This window comes from Coregonus clupeaformis, unplaced genomic scaffold, assembly GCF_020615455.1.
Source record: "Coregonus clupeaformis isolate EN_2021a unplaced genomic scaffold, ASM2061545v1 scaf0152, whole genome shotgun sequence".
NCBI lineage: Eukaryota > Metazoa > Chordata > Actinopteri > Salmoniformes > Salmonidae > Coregonus > Coregonus clupeaformis.
Genome location: NW_025533607.1, coordinates 594,687 through 610,573, shown reverse-complemented (window position 1 = coordinate 610,573; position 15,887 = coordinate 594,687). Strand labels below are relative to the sequence as shown.

The following is a 15,887-nucleotide window of genomic DNA, read 5'->3' as shown; positions in this document are numbered from 1 at the left end:
TTCACTGATTGAGACTGAAATGTCCTTCAAACACTCAGAGCCACTCCAGCTGTGTCATCCCCAAGGCTTACATGAAAGGTTCCGCATCAGTGTGTGTGTGCGTGTGATCCCACTACAACTGTTGTCTGCTAAAATACATACTGCATATCTCCCATGATGACATGTCTGTAAAACAAAAGCTCAATGACTCAAACACACTTCCTCCTGGTAAGGGTCAGTGTCTTTTGTCTGTACCCCTAATGTCAAAACCTTGCTCATAATAAATTAACCCCTGATTATAAATAATCTTGTTTCTATAAACAAGTTTCCACATCGATAAAAGCAGTGATGAAAGTGTCTATTACCCTGACTAATTTGTATACAGTACATCTTATTTGCTTAGTGCCATATGGGGCAGGAGAAAATGTTTGCTAATCCTGATCGCATTTGGTAAAAACAATGATGAAGTACTGAAAGATGTATAGTACTCTGACTGATTTGCCATGTGGACCAGAAAGAGATATTTGGCCATTTTGGTGCTCAAATAGTGAACAAAAACAGTTACCATCCAACTCAACCTTAAACGTAAATCGTTTTTGTTTGGTGTTTAAAACCAATAAACAATTCAATCCCCAAAATGACTGATGGCACGCACACAAAGGAATTAGACAATATGTTTTTTTAATGCATTTCTTTCATACTTATTACAGAAGGCAGGGTCATTTTAGTGCTAAAATAAAGCCATAGAAAATGTAACTATGGCATAGTAATTTATGACGATAAAGACTGTAAATGGCACACTTAAATGTATGTATAAGTGTGCCATTTGCAGTCATTATCATCATAGGTTAACTTTAAAATAAAACATATTTTCTTTCCCAAACAGTTTTATTGTGCACAATGTACAGAATTTACTGGTCAGATTCTAAAAGAATATATTCCAAGTGGTCAAACTCATCTCCATACACTCTCTAGGTTACAATGAGTTATGACTGGCCATGCAACCTGGATTGCAATGTTACAAAAATGTAAATTTAACAAAACAAGAAGAGAAGCTAAACAGGGCAGCCAAAGGTTGTGATCTGGTTGATGAACTCATCAATGCCCAGACAGACTTCTCTGTAGTCTCTGGACGTGCACTCTTGTTGTGAGGGCCAGTACTCTATCCACGTCTGTTCTCCTAGGACATACTTGTACTGCAACAGTCCTTTATCCTCCACTCTGTGCAGGTCTTCAGACTTCCCCATAATCATGTATGTTTTCCCCTGCTTTAGACCCAGAGCCTCTCTACAGTAAGCTAGTCCCGTGAAGTCACGATTCCTCCCCTCCACTCCCTCATCAGTACCTGGCTTGATGACCTCATCGATCTTCATGGTGTAAGTATCTGTGTGTGTCGTCAGCTTCGAGTCCACCACCGTAGCTTTGTAAACGTAATCCAGTCCCGCGCCGCAGGCTTTGTCTATGCGGTTGACATCTAGCTCATCTTTCTTCTGCATACTGCAGCTGTCTTCCGCACACGTGCACACGTCTCCAAGACACAGTCTGCTCAGAGTACCACCCTCACTCTGTGGGTGGTAGAACTTCACACAGTGCTTCTGGTTGTAGTATTCGTATACAGAGATGGCAGCTGGCTGTAGAACTCCCACTTCCTGTACTCTGTGGATCCTAAAGGATATTCTGTCTGGTAATTTATGGGACACCTTGTCCAGATATAGGATGAGAGACCCTCTTTCAGACAGAACTTTGTCCATCTCAAACTTCTCTATGTAGCACTCCCTCCCCTTGGACAACAATTTCAGATCATCTGTGTCTACAATGAAGCCGGTCAGCAAGCCGATGTCCAGGATAGACATGGTCGCATCTCTCTCTGAGTTACGATACAATACCTCAATAGTGAGCATGAACGACTCCAAGGCGTCCTCGTGGCTTGTTTTGTCCATCTTAGTGAGGGTGACAGAGAGGTCAAAGCTTTCACAGTCACTGGCCTTCTCCTCTGGCAGGGCATAGTACAGTGTCACCACCGACAAGGTCGCCTCACCATTTCCTGAGGCTTTTACTGTCAAGTCCTTGTCTATGGAGTTGACCTTGTCTGTACGAGTGTGGAACTGGTTCTTGTTGTTGATGGACCACTTGGTGACTGATGCACTGCCGGCTACCTCTAGGCTGATGTTCAGATCAATGTCTTTCAGCTCCTTCACATTGCCCCAATACTCAGCCACAGCCTGGAACACCATGATGGTGGACTGTGTGGGTCCGTATCCCCCTCCCACCTTCTTCTGCTTGTTGAGCCACCTGACTATGGGGCCGGCCTCTTCGTAGGCCTTCACCTTGACCAGGGCAAGCAGAGCGTACGACGTGGCCTCCAGCGTGTACTGGTGACCACCAGGGACTGGCCAGTGGTCCAGCTGTGGAGAGGCAAACTTCAGTAGGGTCTCTTTGTCGAGTTTCCCTGCATTGGCCAGAGCATAGGAGGTCATAGCTACAGCATAAGGGTTCGTCAGGTGGGGAAGACGCTTCTCGAGGTACGCTACTGCCTTAATCATACTGCCTGGTAGGCTGTTGACAACCTGCTCACACAGTAAGCTTGCTTCCTGCATGGCGATGAGAACAAAGGCTGTCATAGAGGCGTCATTGTCCGACCCCCTCACGTTACCCGTCATCTCTGCGTGAATGACAGGAGCAAACTCATTGAAGATGCCGTCTGGCTGTTGTGTGTTCAGGGTCAGCCACTTGACAGCACTACAGAGCACTTTTTCCTCAACACTGATCAGTGTACTGGACATGGCAAACACCTTCACTACGTATGCTGTCAGCCAGGCACTGCTCATTCTGCTTATCCAAGCAGCGTAGGAGCCATATTCTTTACGGTAGGCCAGCTCACGTTGGTAACCAATGTTGATGTACTTGATGGCTGTGTTCCGCCTGTCCAGGCCAATATCCTCCCACTTTTTGGTGTTGTCCAGGTAGTGTGTAGCAATGACAGGCAGGGTCATGTAGATCATGTTCTGTTCCCCACACCCGACTGGCTGAACTATCAGACTGCCCAGAGAGTCTCCACTGATGGCCTGCTCCACCAGCACACTGGTCTGCTCTCCACCTGTCACACTAATAAGTGTGTCAGCATCAGAGTTTGGCACCTGGTTCCGGGGAACTCCACTTGGTATGTGTGCCGTCTGCTCACCACCATGTTTAGCCGGGTTCAGGAGTACGTTGTTTTCCTTCTTGACCAGCACTCCCTCAGCCACAACGCGCAGGTCCCTCTTCACACCGTCATTGCTGCCAGAGTTTTTCACAGACGCCTTGACCTCAATGGAGTGCAAGCCCAGCCTCATAGGGACGAGGACATAGGGTACAACCCGGGTGGACATGGGGTCCATGTTCACTTCCTGCATGTACTTACCCTTCTTGCTTGCCGAGCTGCACACCTCACCATTTTCCATCAGCTCCACACACACAATGATGGGGTCTTCGCTGTAGTTGTGGAGGATCGCTTTGACCTCCAGCTGTTCATTGCGGACGGCTGAGTAGGGCAGCTTGAGGTCGATGAAGAACTCCTTCAGAACTATCATCTCAAACGGATCTGCCACACAGATACCATGAGTTTTAGAGAGGCTGATGGCTGTTATCTGCCAGGTGGTGATGGAATCCTTCAGGAAGTTGTTCTTTATTACAGATGTGGTCTCGCAGTTCTTGGCTTGGGCGGGGCATTCAGGAAGATTGGTGTCCTCCCACATCCAGCTCTCAGGGAATTGACTACGAGACTCATTGTCTTCAGACCGCATGAACGCATCATCATCCACCTCACTGCGTGAGAGCAGCAGTGCATCCTGTTTGTATTCATCCTTCTTGGAGGCCATCTCATTGCAGCAGACAAGGAAGGCTTGGACGCAGATGTCCCCATCTGTGATGTAATGGGCCCGTCTGTTACAGATGTATCCCATGGTGTTGTCCCTCATCCCGTCCACACAACACTCCTTGGCCAGACCATTGTACTTACTGGCCATACTAGTGATGACGTCACTGATGGTCACTGCTCGCCTCCGCCTAGAATTAACAGGACAGCTGGGGTCTGTTCTGATCCCAGTCCCTTTAGCAGTGTTGGTCTCAAATACCAGACCAGCATCATAGAACACCCCCATATTGTCTGCTCCCCCTCCAGCTGTACAGCCTGAATCATGCTTCTCTATAGTGTCCCAGATCTTGGTCTGTGTGAGACGGTGTTTGTTGTTGAGAACGTAGACTCCCTTGTCTACAGCCACCAGCCCTACTTTAGCTCCTGGGTCTCCAGTGATGGTCAGGCTAAAAGCCTTACGAGGCTCATAGGATGGCTTGGGTCTGGTCGACGTCACTTTCAGTGAGCCCATGCAGGAGACCTTGATGTCAACCCAGACAGAGTCTGCCACCAGGTCAGCTGTTCCCACATGGTAGTACGCTACGATGCGGAATGACGGAAGCATCTCCTTGGAGACAGGCACTGACAGTGTCACCAGTGCATTGCCCTGTCTTCTGAATCTGCCCACTTTCACCAGCTGACCTCTACTCAGGAACATGTATGTAATGTCATGGTTTTTTAAGGCGAGGGGTCCCAGATACAGATTGATCTTCATTGGGTCTCCTATTTTCAACTCATTAGAGTCAACCCCGACATGGAGGAAGTTCCCGGTGGAAGTCCTGTATGGGAGAACCATCATGGTGGCCTCTGCCTGTCTGGTGTGTTTGATAGCCGGGTCCTTGGTCTTCACAGTGATTGGCAGCTCTTTGGCCGATGCCACAGTGTTAAGTGTAACTTTGGCAAAACCGTTGGCCCTGGTCACCCCTATTTCATTATCTGGAGTCACCTCAATCTCCACTCCACTGGCTGGAGAGTTGTCGGGATTCGTAACGTAAACCGAGACGTCGAAAGGCATGCCAGGTTTGAAGTATTTGGGCATTCTCTTGAAGAGGATGGTGTATGGTGAAGTGACGATCTGGATCCCTCTCTTCTCTGCCTCTACCATCTCACCCCCACCCTCTGTTAACACGCTGACTGACATGAAGATGGACTGTTTGACCAGATCATTGATGTTTGCGAAAGTCTGTGTGATGTGTTCCTTTTTCAGACAAGCCACTCCTTTACCTTCTCTGATCTCTACTCTCTGCAGAGAGGCGGCGAAGCTCTTTTTCTCATTCTCTGTTGTGATGACACCAAACACCACATAGCCTGTCCCTGTCACTTCCTTACCGTATAGATACCTGGCAGTGATGTCAACGGTCAGGTCTTTGTCGTCGACGTAGAAGAAGGCTTTTTCTGGGGTCAGACTAACCTCGAAGCTGGGCAGAACATACTCCTTGACCTCAAAGTCAGATGAGAAGATCTTCTGAGGAGTGCTCTGGAACCTCGTGACCACATGCCATGTCCCGAAGCTGACGATCGCAGGGAGATTGAACTGTCCAGATTTGACTCCCTTGTCTGGGTTGATGATCTCCCTGAAGATGGTAATGTTCTCAGGAGTCATGATCTCCACAGAGACTGCAATCTCTTTGTTTTTGGCGACCTCCTTGTCCACAAATATCTCCCTGGTCAGAGGCTCCAGGCCAGGAGTCATAGAGAACACTCTGTAGTAGACGGTGCTGGCCGGAGTGTAAATGGTCTTGTCAGTCTGGATGAAGATGTATCCAGACTGGAAGGAGACTAGGACAACCTTCTCCAGGACACGGTCAGGGAACTTGGCCTGCAGGACCACATACTGCTTCTGCTTGGGGTCGTCCACAAAGTGGTCCCCCTCTGGGATGACCAGTTGTGTCAGAGCCTGGAAGTTGTTTGCTTGATCCAGAACCACTGATGTAGAGGCCAGCACTTTGCTCTGGGTAGGGTGGTTCTTCACCATGATCTGAATGTCCAGGGGACCTCCTGTATGGTCCTGAGACTCCACAAAGATGTTCTCAATACTGCCCACACGCAGCAGGTTAGGAGCTGACAACACATGTAGTGCAGCTCCATCAGAGAAGGTAGGTAAAGAGAGGGCAACAGCCAGAGCGGCCAGACACAGCAAGTTGCCGACCCACATCTCCACCACTGATTCTGGGTCTGTAATAGTGCCTTCACTCTCCAACCTTGGCTTTTATTCTGTCTAGGGTTAGCTCATTCTGTGGGAGGTTCCAGGGGTGACTCCCCCATGGGGTATGTTACTTCCCAGCAGTACTGATAAGAGTAGTTGAAAAGTCCACTGTTAATCAAAACAAACAGCACAAAACCTATCCGAGCGATATACAGGTTAGAAATGTACTGGAACTACTGTGATTTATATTACACCACTGAAACAAACAACTTAATAAAACAAAATGGCAAAAAAATAGTTATATTATTAATCAGCAAAAGGACATGGACGTGCTATTATTTAAGCCGAAGCTAACTAACTCCTTTAGTTCAGATCTGGTTTCAAGACAAGTCAGTAGGTCATGCATGATACAGTCACTGTCAAAACAACGCCAACACCCTAAATGCCATGGAGAACTCAGTGCATCTCATAATGAGACAGTGTGTGTCAGCACAACATTACATTTACATTTACATTTTAGTCATTTAGCAGACGCTCTTATCCAGAGCGACTTACAGTTAGTGAGTGCATACATTTTTTCTTCTTCATACATCAACACCCCCATTAGAATAGAGAACTCAGTGTACAGTATCTCACTGTACGCACGCACGCACGCACACACACACAGCCTCAGTCAGTAGTACTGTATATGGATTTCTTTCTCAAATAATCTTATTACCATGGATGGCTTTGCTATGAAAGTGTGCAAGCAGTGCTTGCAATCAACTAATGCTGAACAACTAGCTGAAAACAAGCCGAAACAATTGACCTATTTACTGAACACTAACTGTCCCTTATTACCAAACTGCCATGTTTAACTCCATTATCTGCATAGTCAAGTGGTTGCATAGTTTTGTAAGGCCTACAGCTGCATAGCATAAGACCTATTGATAAACATCCACCTGGAAAACTTGGGAATTCTGGAGAAATTACCTGAATAAAATGCAACCCTAGGTAGACCCTATCTTTGGGTCAGCCTATGTTTGATAACGGGCCAAACTGAGATACGTATTCCTGTCAATGACGAGACGCACCGTATCCACAAACACTGTGTCAACGTCACCTTTTCACCCCTGGCACTAGCAGGGTTTTGTCTAATGTAATGATAAAACAATCCTGGACAGGGACCATTGAATAGTGAAGGTCCAGGGATGGGGTGGGTGGGTGGATTATATGGCTGATGTGTGGGGGTTACTCACCAAGGCTACTATAATTACATAAGTATTCAGACCCTTCACTCAGTACTTTGTTGAATCACCTTTGGCAGCGATTACAGCCTCGAGTCTTCTTGGGTATGATGCTACAAGCTTGGCACACCTGTACATTCTTCTCTGCAGATCCTCTCAAGCTCTGTCAGGTTGGATGGGGAGCATTGCTACACAGCTATTTTCAGGTCTCTCCAGAGATGTTAGATCGGGTTCAAGTCTGGGCTCTGGCTGGGCCACTCAAGGACATTCAGAGACTTGTCGCGAAGCCACTCCTGCGTTGTCTTGGCTGTGTGCTTAGAGTCGTTGTCCTGTTGGAAGGTGAAGCTTCGCCCCAGTCTGAGGTCCTGAGCGCCCTGGAGCAGGTTTTCATCAAGTATCTCTCTGTACATTGCTCCGTTCATCTTTCCCTCGATCCTGATTAATCTCCCAGTCCTTGCCGCTAAAAAAACATCCCCACAGCATGATGCTGCCACCACCATGCTTCACCGTAGGGATGGTGCCAGGTTACCTCCAGACGTGATGCTTGGCATTCAGTCCGAAGAGTTCAATCTTGGTTTCATCAGACCAGATAATATTTTTTCTTATGGTCTGAGAGTCTTCAGGTGCCTTTTGGCAAACTCCAAGCGTGCTGTCATGTGCCTTTTACTGAGGAGTGGCTTCCGTCTGGCCACTACCATAAAGGCCTGATTGGTGGAGTGCTGCAGAGATAGTTATTCTTCTGGAAGGTTCTCCCATCTCCACAAAGGAACTCTGGAGCTCTGTCAGAGTGACCATTGGGTTCTTGGTCACCTCCCTGACCAAGGCCCTTCTCACCCGATTGCTTTGTGGTTCCAAACTTCTTCCATTTAAGAATGATGGAGGCCACTGTGTTCTTGGGGACCTTCAATGCTCCAGAAATGTTTTGGTACCCTTCTGTGCCTTGACACAATTCTGTCGGAGCTCTACTGACAATTCCTTCGACCTCATGCCTTGGTTTTTGTTCTGACATGCACTGTCAACTGTGGGACCTTATATAGACAGGTGTGTGCCTTTCTAAATCATGTCCAATCAATTGAATTTACCACAGGTGGACTCCAATAAAGTTGTAGAAACATCATCAATGAAAACAGGATGCACCTGAGCTCAATTTCGAGTCTCATAGCGAAGGGCCTGAATACTTATGTAAATAAGGTATTTCTGTTACTAACACCCATCTATTTGCAAAAAATGTCTAAAAACCTGTTTTCATTTTGTCATAATGGGGTATTGTGTGTAGATTGATGAGAAAAAAAATAATGTAATCCATTTTAGAATAAGACTGTAACTTAACAAGATGTGGAAAAAGTAAAGAGGTCTGAATACTTTCCAAATGCACTGTATATATGGAAGTAGTTTAGTGCCTAAAAAAAGGGCTTAAATATGTGTCAACAAAAAAATAACCTTTCCTGATCTTTCTTATATCTCTCAGATATCTCCGAGGTATGTGTGAGGTTGGTGTTAACGTAGTCCTGCTTTCTCCCAAAAGTTAGCCCTTTACAGCATATTATCTTCGGTAGAAATAAAACCTGGTAATCTATCAGACTAAGGGGTGATTCAGTGAAAATGAAGTTATTTCTCATTTAAGAGAGCAATTACACTGTGGTATTATATCATACAGGTTATGGAAAACTCATGTTGATGCACTCATTACTTTTTAATTTCCAATTTATCTAATCCATTTATTATTGTCTTATAAAGTAGAGCTGTTTATTATCAAGAGGTGAAATAAAAATATCCCTCAACTGTCCATATCTAAAATGTGTAACTAAATCAAGCCAATCAATATAATCTATTTTTTTTCATTGAATTATAGACTATTCAATGTTTTTCATAATAAAAAAAATTATATTATGTTAATATTCCAAATTGGAGTAGAGAACCTGGAAGCATCTGTCTGGTATCACATTCGCTTGACACTGTAAGAACATGAGTTGAACTGATATGCTGGTATTTTTTTTTTTGGGGGGTTTGGGTTGTAGATCAGCTTCAATATTGCAGATAGTTGTGGCTACCGTCAATGTAATTGTTTGCATCATTTTCCAATCGCACATATATATTTTTTGGTGTATAATATATTTATATATTTACAAATATATTTTCCTTTATTATTACTGGAGAGTTTGAATGAGGAGGGAGGAGGAGGGGAGTGGCGAAACAAAACTACCATCCACCACGACAGTGGCCTCTGAGTTATCTCCTATGCGCTCTGATTTAATGGAAAATTCAAATCACAGCGTGACATCCACAACTTGACACAACTGTGGGAAGCATTGGAGTCAACATGGGCCAGCATTCCTGTGGAACGCTTTCGACACCTTGGAGAGTCCATGCCCTGACGAATTGAGGCTGTTTTGAGGGCAAAAGGAGAGGGTGCAACTCAATATTAGGAAGGTGTTCCTAATGTTTGGCATACGCAGTGGTGGTTGAAATTATGCTGAATTTCATATTTAATTAGACATATGTTATTTGACTTTGTTTAAATGTTGATAGTAAAATGGTATGTTTGAATCAGCATCATTGTTTCAACGTCATAGCCTATTTAAAGGAAGTTGTTTTGTTTAGAATTTGATTCAAATTATTCTTTCTCTTTTTATGTCACAGTTCCCTCAGCCAGAACCCAAAAGCAGACCAGGACAAGGAGAGTTGAACGAAGGTGAGGGTTTATTAGATACGACAAAAGGTGCAGTATAATCCAGGGACAGAGCGGGCGGCGTGGTTGAGTAGTTGGGGGTGCAGTCTGGGTCCAGTGATGGCTCGGCAGCCGCCGACCATCAGGCAGAGGTGGGGTGAAGGTTCCGGACGTGTGACTGCAGGTGGAACAAAAACGGAGGTAAGGACACAAAAACTCAACAAAGTACAAAATAACAAAACTCACGCTAGAACGCTCAACTGATACACAGAACACCTACTGTTCATGGCTAACGATCCGGCAGGAACTGGATGTTCGGCCAGAGCCTAAGAAAGGTGCTGATTAGGCCCAGGTGTGCAGATTGCTAATAGGAAGCAGGTGCGGAAACCAGAGCGCTCCCCGGAGCGTTCCCGAACCCTCGGGAAACTGGAGATTACGACCAGACCCCGACTCAGACAGCCGGGATCGTTACAGTACCCCCCTCCGACGAACGCCACCGGGCGGACTCCCGGAGCGCCAGGATGGAGGCGGTAAAAGTCCCTGATGAGATCCGCATCTAGGACCTGTCGCCGCGGAATCCAACTCCTCTCTTCAGGACCATACCCCTCCCAGTCCACGAGATACTGGAAACCCCGGCCCCGCCGTCTGGAATCCATAATGCGACGCACCGTGTAGGCAGGACCACCTCCGATCATCCGAGGAGGAGGAGGAGGAGGCGGAGGAGGCAACAGAGGACTGAGGAAGACAGGCTTGAGGCAGGAGACATGAAAGGTGGGATGGACTCTGAGCGTCCTCGGTAGTTTGAGTCGCACTGCCACTGGATTGATCACCTTCTCCACCACAAACGGACCAATAAACTTCGGTAACAACTTCCTAGACTCAGTCCGTAACGGAAGATCCCGTGTGGCCAACCAAACCCTATCTCCGATGGTATAGGTGGGAGCGGGAATCCGGCGACGATTCGCCTGGAGCTGATACCGGTCCGAACCTCTAAGGAGTGCCTTTCTGGCCCGATGCCAGGTCCGGTGGCAACGCCGAATATGGGCCTGAACAGAAGGCACTGAGAGCTCCTTCTCCTGAGAAGGGAACAGGGGAGGTTGGTAGCCATACAGGCACTGGAAGGGAGACATCCCAGTGGCAGATGTAGGGAGAGTATTGTGGGCATACTCAACCCAAGGCAACTGAGAGGCCCAGGAGGCGGGGTTGGAAGAGACCAGACAGCGTAGCGTGGATTCCATCTTCTGGTTGGCTCTCTCCGCCTGACCATTGGATTGGGGGTGAAAACCAGATGTGAGACTGACTGTAGCTCCAATGGCCAAACAGAAGGACTTCCAGACAGCAGAGGTAAACTGAGGGCCACGGTCGGAAACGATATCACTGGGCAACCCGTGGACCCTGAAAACCTCCCTAACCAGGATCTCGGACGTCTCCGAGGCAGAGGGAAGCTTGGCAATAGGCACAAAGTGGGCGAACTTGCTGAATCTGTCCACGATAGTCAGAACGACCGTGTTCCCCTCAGAAGCGGGCAACCCCGTGACGAAGTCCAGGGCCAGATGCGACCATGGACGCCGGGGAATAGGAAGGGGATGAAGTAGTCCAGAGCTGGGCCGATTGGTACTCTTATTCTGCGCACACACTGGACAGGCAGCAACAAAACCCCGAGTATCCTCGGCCATGGCAGGCCACCAAAAACGTCTGCGAAGAAACGCCATAGTCCGAGCCACGCCGGGTGACAAGCCATCTTGCTGGCGTGGGACCATTTGAGGACAGCAGGACGAACCGACTCAGGCACAAACAACCGACCGGGTGGACCGTTACCGGGACCGGGCTGAGTCCGAAGGGCCGCCAGCACCTCCTCCTCAATCCTCCACATCACTGCTCCCACGACGCAGTTCCGGGGGAGAATAGTCTCGGTCTTGGACCCACTCTCCTCCGTCTTGGAGAACATCCGGGACAAGGCGTCCGCCTTGCCGTTCTTAGATCCAGGTCGGAACGTCAGGGCAAACTTGAATCGTCCGAAAAACAACGCCCACCTGGCCTGACGGGAGTTGAGACGTTTAGCCGATTGCACGTAAGCAAGATTCTTGTGGTCAGTCCAGACAATAAACGGTTGCTCCGCCCCCCTCCAACCAGTGGCGCCACTCCTCCAAGGCAAGTTTCACCGCGAGAAGCTCCCGGTTACCCACATCGTAATTCCTCTCTGCAGGCGAAAGGCGACGAGTAGTAGGCGCAGGGATGGAGTTTACTGTCCGTGGAGCATCGCTGCGACAGGATGGCGCCAACTCCCACATCCGACGCGGCTCCACTTCAACGACGAACTGACGGGCCGTGTCCGGTTGAGAGAGAATCGGTGCGTTGGTGAATCGCCTCTTCAAATCCAGAAACGCACGATCCGCCTCCGGATTCCACTTGAAGGTCCTGATACTGGAAGTCAAGGCAGTTAATGGAGCGGCCACACGGCTGTAATCCCCGGATGAATCTGCGGTAGAAATTCGCAAACCCCAAAAATCTCTGGAGTTGCAATCTCGTACCGGGCTGGACCCATTCCAGAACCGCTCTAACCTTCTCCTGATCCATCCTAATCTCACCCCTGGAGATGATGTACCCGAGAAAGGATGTAGTGTGGGCGTGAAACTCGCACTTCTCGGCCTTCACGAACAGACGATTCTCCAACAATCGCTGCAGAACCTGCCGGACATGCTGGACGTGGTCGGAAGGTTCCTTCGAGAAGATCAGAATGTCATCCAGGTAAACAAACACGAAGAGACCGATCATATCTCTCAGGACGTCGTTCACCATACTCTGGAATACCGCTGGAGCATTGGTCAGTCCAAACGGCATCACCTGATACTCGAAGTGACCCATCGGTGTATTGAAACCCGTCAACCACTCGTCCCCCTCTCTGATCCGGACCAGGTGATACGCATTGCGTAGGTCTAGCTTGGTGAACACCGTAGCACCCTGTAAGGAGTCGAAGGCAGAACTCATCAAGGGCAGGGGATACTTGTTCTTGACCGTGATGTCATTCAACCCCCGATAATCAATACACGGTCGAAGAGAGCCATCCTTCTTTCCCACAAAGAAGAATCCTGCCCCCAGGGGTGATGACGAGGGACGAACGAGACCAGCAGCTAGGGACTCCTTGATGTAGGTCTCCAACGCCTCACGTTCAGGTCGGGAGATACTGTATAACCTTCCCTTGGGGTAGACAGCTCCAGGAACCAGGTTGATGGCACAATCATATGGTCGGTGGGGAGGAAGTGACAGAGCCTTCTGCTTACTGAAAACTTCCCCCAAATCGTGATATGTCTCGGGAACCAGGGACAAATCTGGGGGTTTAGCCTCAATCACCTGACTGGGAACCGCATGGGGGCAGGCAGTCTTGAGACAGTTAGCATGACAATCAAGGCTCCAACTCGTTACCTTGCCCGTCGCCCAATCGAACGTGGGATTGTGTTCCTTCAGCCAGGGGTATCCAAGAACCAGAGGAACATGGGAAGACGGCAGAATGAAAAATGAAATCATCTCCGAATGATTCCCCGACAACCGCATCTTAACCGGTTCAGTCCTCATCGTGATACGTGCCAGACTACTGCCGTTCAGAGTGGTCGCTTCAATGGCTTCCGGCAATTGCTCCTTGGAAAGCCCCAGCTGTTCCACCAACTCGGCATCAAGAAAGCTTCCATCGGCACCTGAATCGATAAAAGCGTTAAGCGCTAAGCTCTGATTCCTGTTCACAAGGGTAGCCGGGAAGCGGGGTCTGACAGAGGTACTGAGAGGTTGAAACTGGCTCGCTAAAAGTCCTCCCAACTTTAGCGAGCCGGGCAGTTTGACGACCGCCGGGAACAAGTGGAGATGTAATGTCCCGAGCGACCACAGTAGAGGCAGCAGTTGGTCTTACGTCTATGTTGACGCTCCTCCTTGGTTAACCCGTGCCGCCCCACTTGCATGGGTTCAGAATCGGGAGAGAGGTCCTCTCTACTAATCCTTAGTGGTGGAGAATGATCGACGTGTTCTGGTCCACCACCCGATCCGACTGGGAACGGAGAAGCTGATCGATTGGACGGACCCCATTGCTTCTCCCTCCTTCGCTCTCGGACTCGACTATCCACCCGAATAGACAAGGCTACCAAGCTGTCCAGGTCACTAGGCTCCGGATAGGAGATCAACTCATCCTTGAGCTGCTCCGACAGGCCCTGGTAAAAGGCCGCTTGCAAAGACTCCTCGTTCCACCCACTCTCCACAGCCAACGTCTTGAACTCGATCACGAAGTCGGCCACGCTGCAGTTCCTTGGTGAAGAGAAAACAGACGCCTAGCTGCGTCCCTCCCTCGGACGGAATGGTCGAAGAGCTTCCTCATCTCGGCCGTGAACCCCTGGTATGAAGCCATGCAGGGATCCTGTCGTTCCCAAACGGCTGAAGCCCACTCCAGCGCTCGACCACGCAGCAACTCAATCAAAAAGGCTATCCTAGCCTTGTCAGTGGCATAAGAGTAGGGCTGTAGATCGAACACTAATCCACACTGCATAAGGAAGGAACGGCATCTTCCCAGCTCCCCCTCATATTTATCCGGCCGGGACCTTGGGCTCACGGAGGGACACAACTTCAGAAGCGGCAGGCGAGATGGGTGAAACCGGTAGTGAGTCCTCCACCGGACACTGGCGTTGGTTCTGGACCTCCGTCAGGCCGGTAGAAAGGTTCCGAACTGACAACGCGATCTCCTGTAGTACCATGCTATGATGGCCCAACATCTTCTCCTGCTGGGTAATGGCATGGCGAACAGAGTCCAGGTCCGCTGGGTTCATAATTGGCCGGATCGTTCTGTCACAGTTCCCTCAGCCAGAACCCAAAAGCAGACCAGGACAAGGAGAGTTGAACGAAGGTGAGGGTTTATTAGATACGACAAAAGGTGCAGTATAATCCAGGGACAGAGCGGGCGGCGTGGTTGAGTAGTTGGGGGTGCAGTCTGGGTCCAGTGATGGCTCGGCAGCCGCCGACCATCAGGCAGAGGTGGGGTGAAGGTTCCGGACGTGTGACTGCAGGTGGAACAAAAACGGAGGTAAGGACACAAAAACTCAACAAAGTACAAAATAACAAAACTCACGCTAGAACGCTCAACTGATACACAGAACACCTACTGTTCATGGCTAACGATCCGGCAGGAACTGGATGTTCGGCCAGAGCCTAAGAAAGGTGCTGATTAGGCCCAGGTGTGCAGATTGCTAATAGGAAGCAGGTGCGGAAACCAGAGCGCTCCCCGGAGCGTTCCCGAACCCTCGGGAAACTGGAGATTACGACCAGACCCCGACTCAGACAGCCGGGATCGTTACATTTTAGGCCTTATCAGTAATTAATTTAATCTTGCTTATTGACAATGTTTTGCATGTCCATGCTCAGCCATAATGCAATTTACAGTAGGCCTAGCCCCTATATCAGTGTGAATGCTATTGAAGCCATGCAATTACTTAGAGCAATGTGGACTGGAAATGGGTTCAAGTTATCCTATTTAGCAAAGATGGGATAGGTCTATATTTTGTTATTTCGTTTCTGTAAGCCATTTAACAAACTATAACGGACTAACATTGGAATTGGAGTTGATTCCAAGGCAATACATAAAAAAACGTAAATACACAACCTGAAGCAACCACATATTTCGCCATGGAGCACGTTCTGATTGGCCAGTGAGGGGCCAAGCCTTGACACACTAACAACTTATTTATTCATCAAAACTCAGCCCTTTCGTGCCAACGCCACCAAGTGCGCCGATAATTGTGATAGTGAAATTTTTTGGACACAACGCTGAACCTATAGCGCTATCGCCTGCACTTAGATTTACCATTGCATTAGGTATGTTCAAATAGAGCCCATGGTATTACATTTACATTTACATTTTAGTCATTTAGCAGACGCTCTTATCCAGAGCGACTTACAGGAGCAATTAGGGTTAAGTGCCTTGCTCAAGGGCACATTTACGTC

At 48.5% G+C, this 15,887-nt stretch overlaps 1 protein-coding gene across 1 annotated transcript; it reads right to left on the bottom strand.

The window, feature by feature from the left end:
* Positions 1 to 643: 643 nt before the first annotated feature.
* LOC121586872 (complement C3-like) lies at positions 644 to 7,203 on the bottom strand. The gene has a single exon (XM_041903888.2). The coding sequence runs from the start codon at positions 6,024 to 6,026 to the stop codon at positions 1,035 to 1,037; it is 4,992 nt and encodes a 1,663-aa protein (XP_041759822.2). The 5' UTR covers positions 6,027 to 7,203; the 3' UTR covers positions 644 to 1,034.
* Between the last annotated feature and the right edge of the window lie 8,684 nt (positions 7,204 to 15,887).

What these genes read in the sequence shown, in the direction of transcription:
- LOC121586872 (XM_041903888.2), bottom strand. Translation starts at nt 6,026, where the DNA reads ATGTGGGTCGGCAACTTGCTGTGTCTGGCCGCTCTGGCTGTTGCCCTC.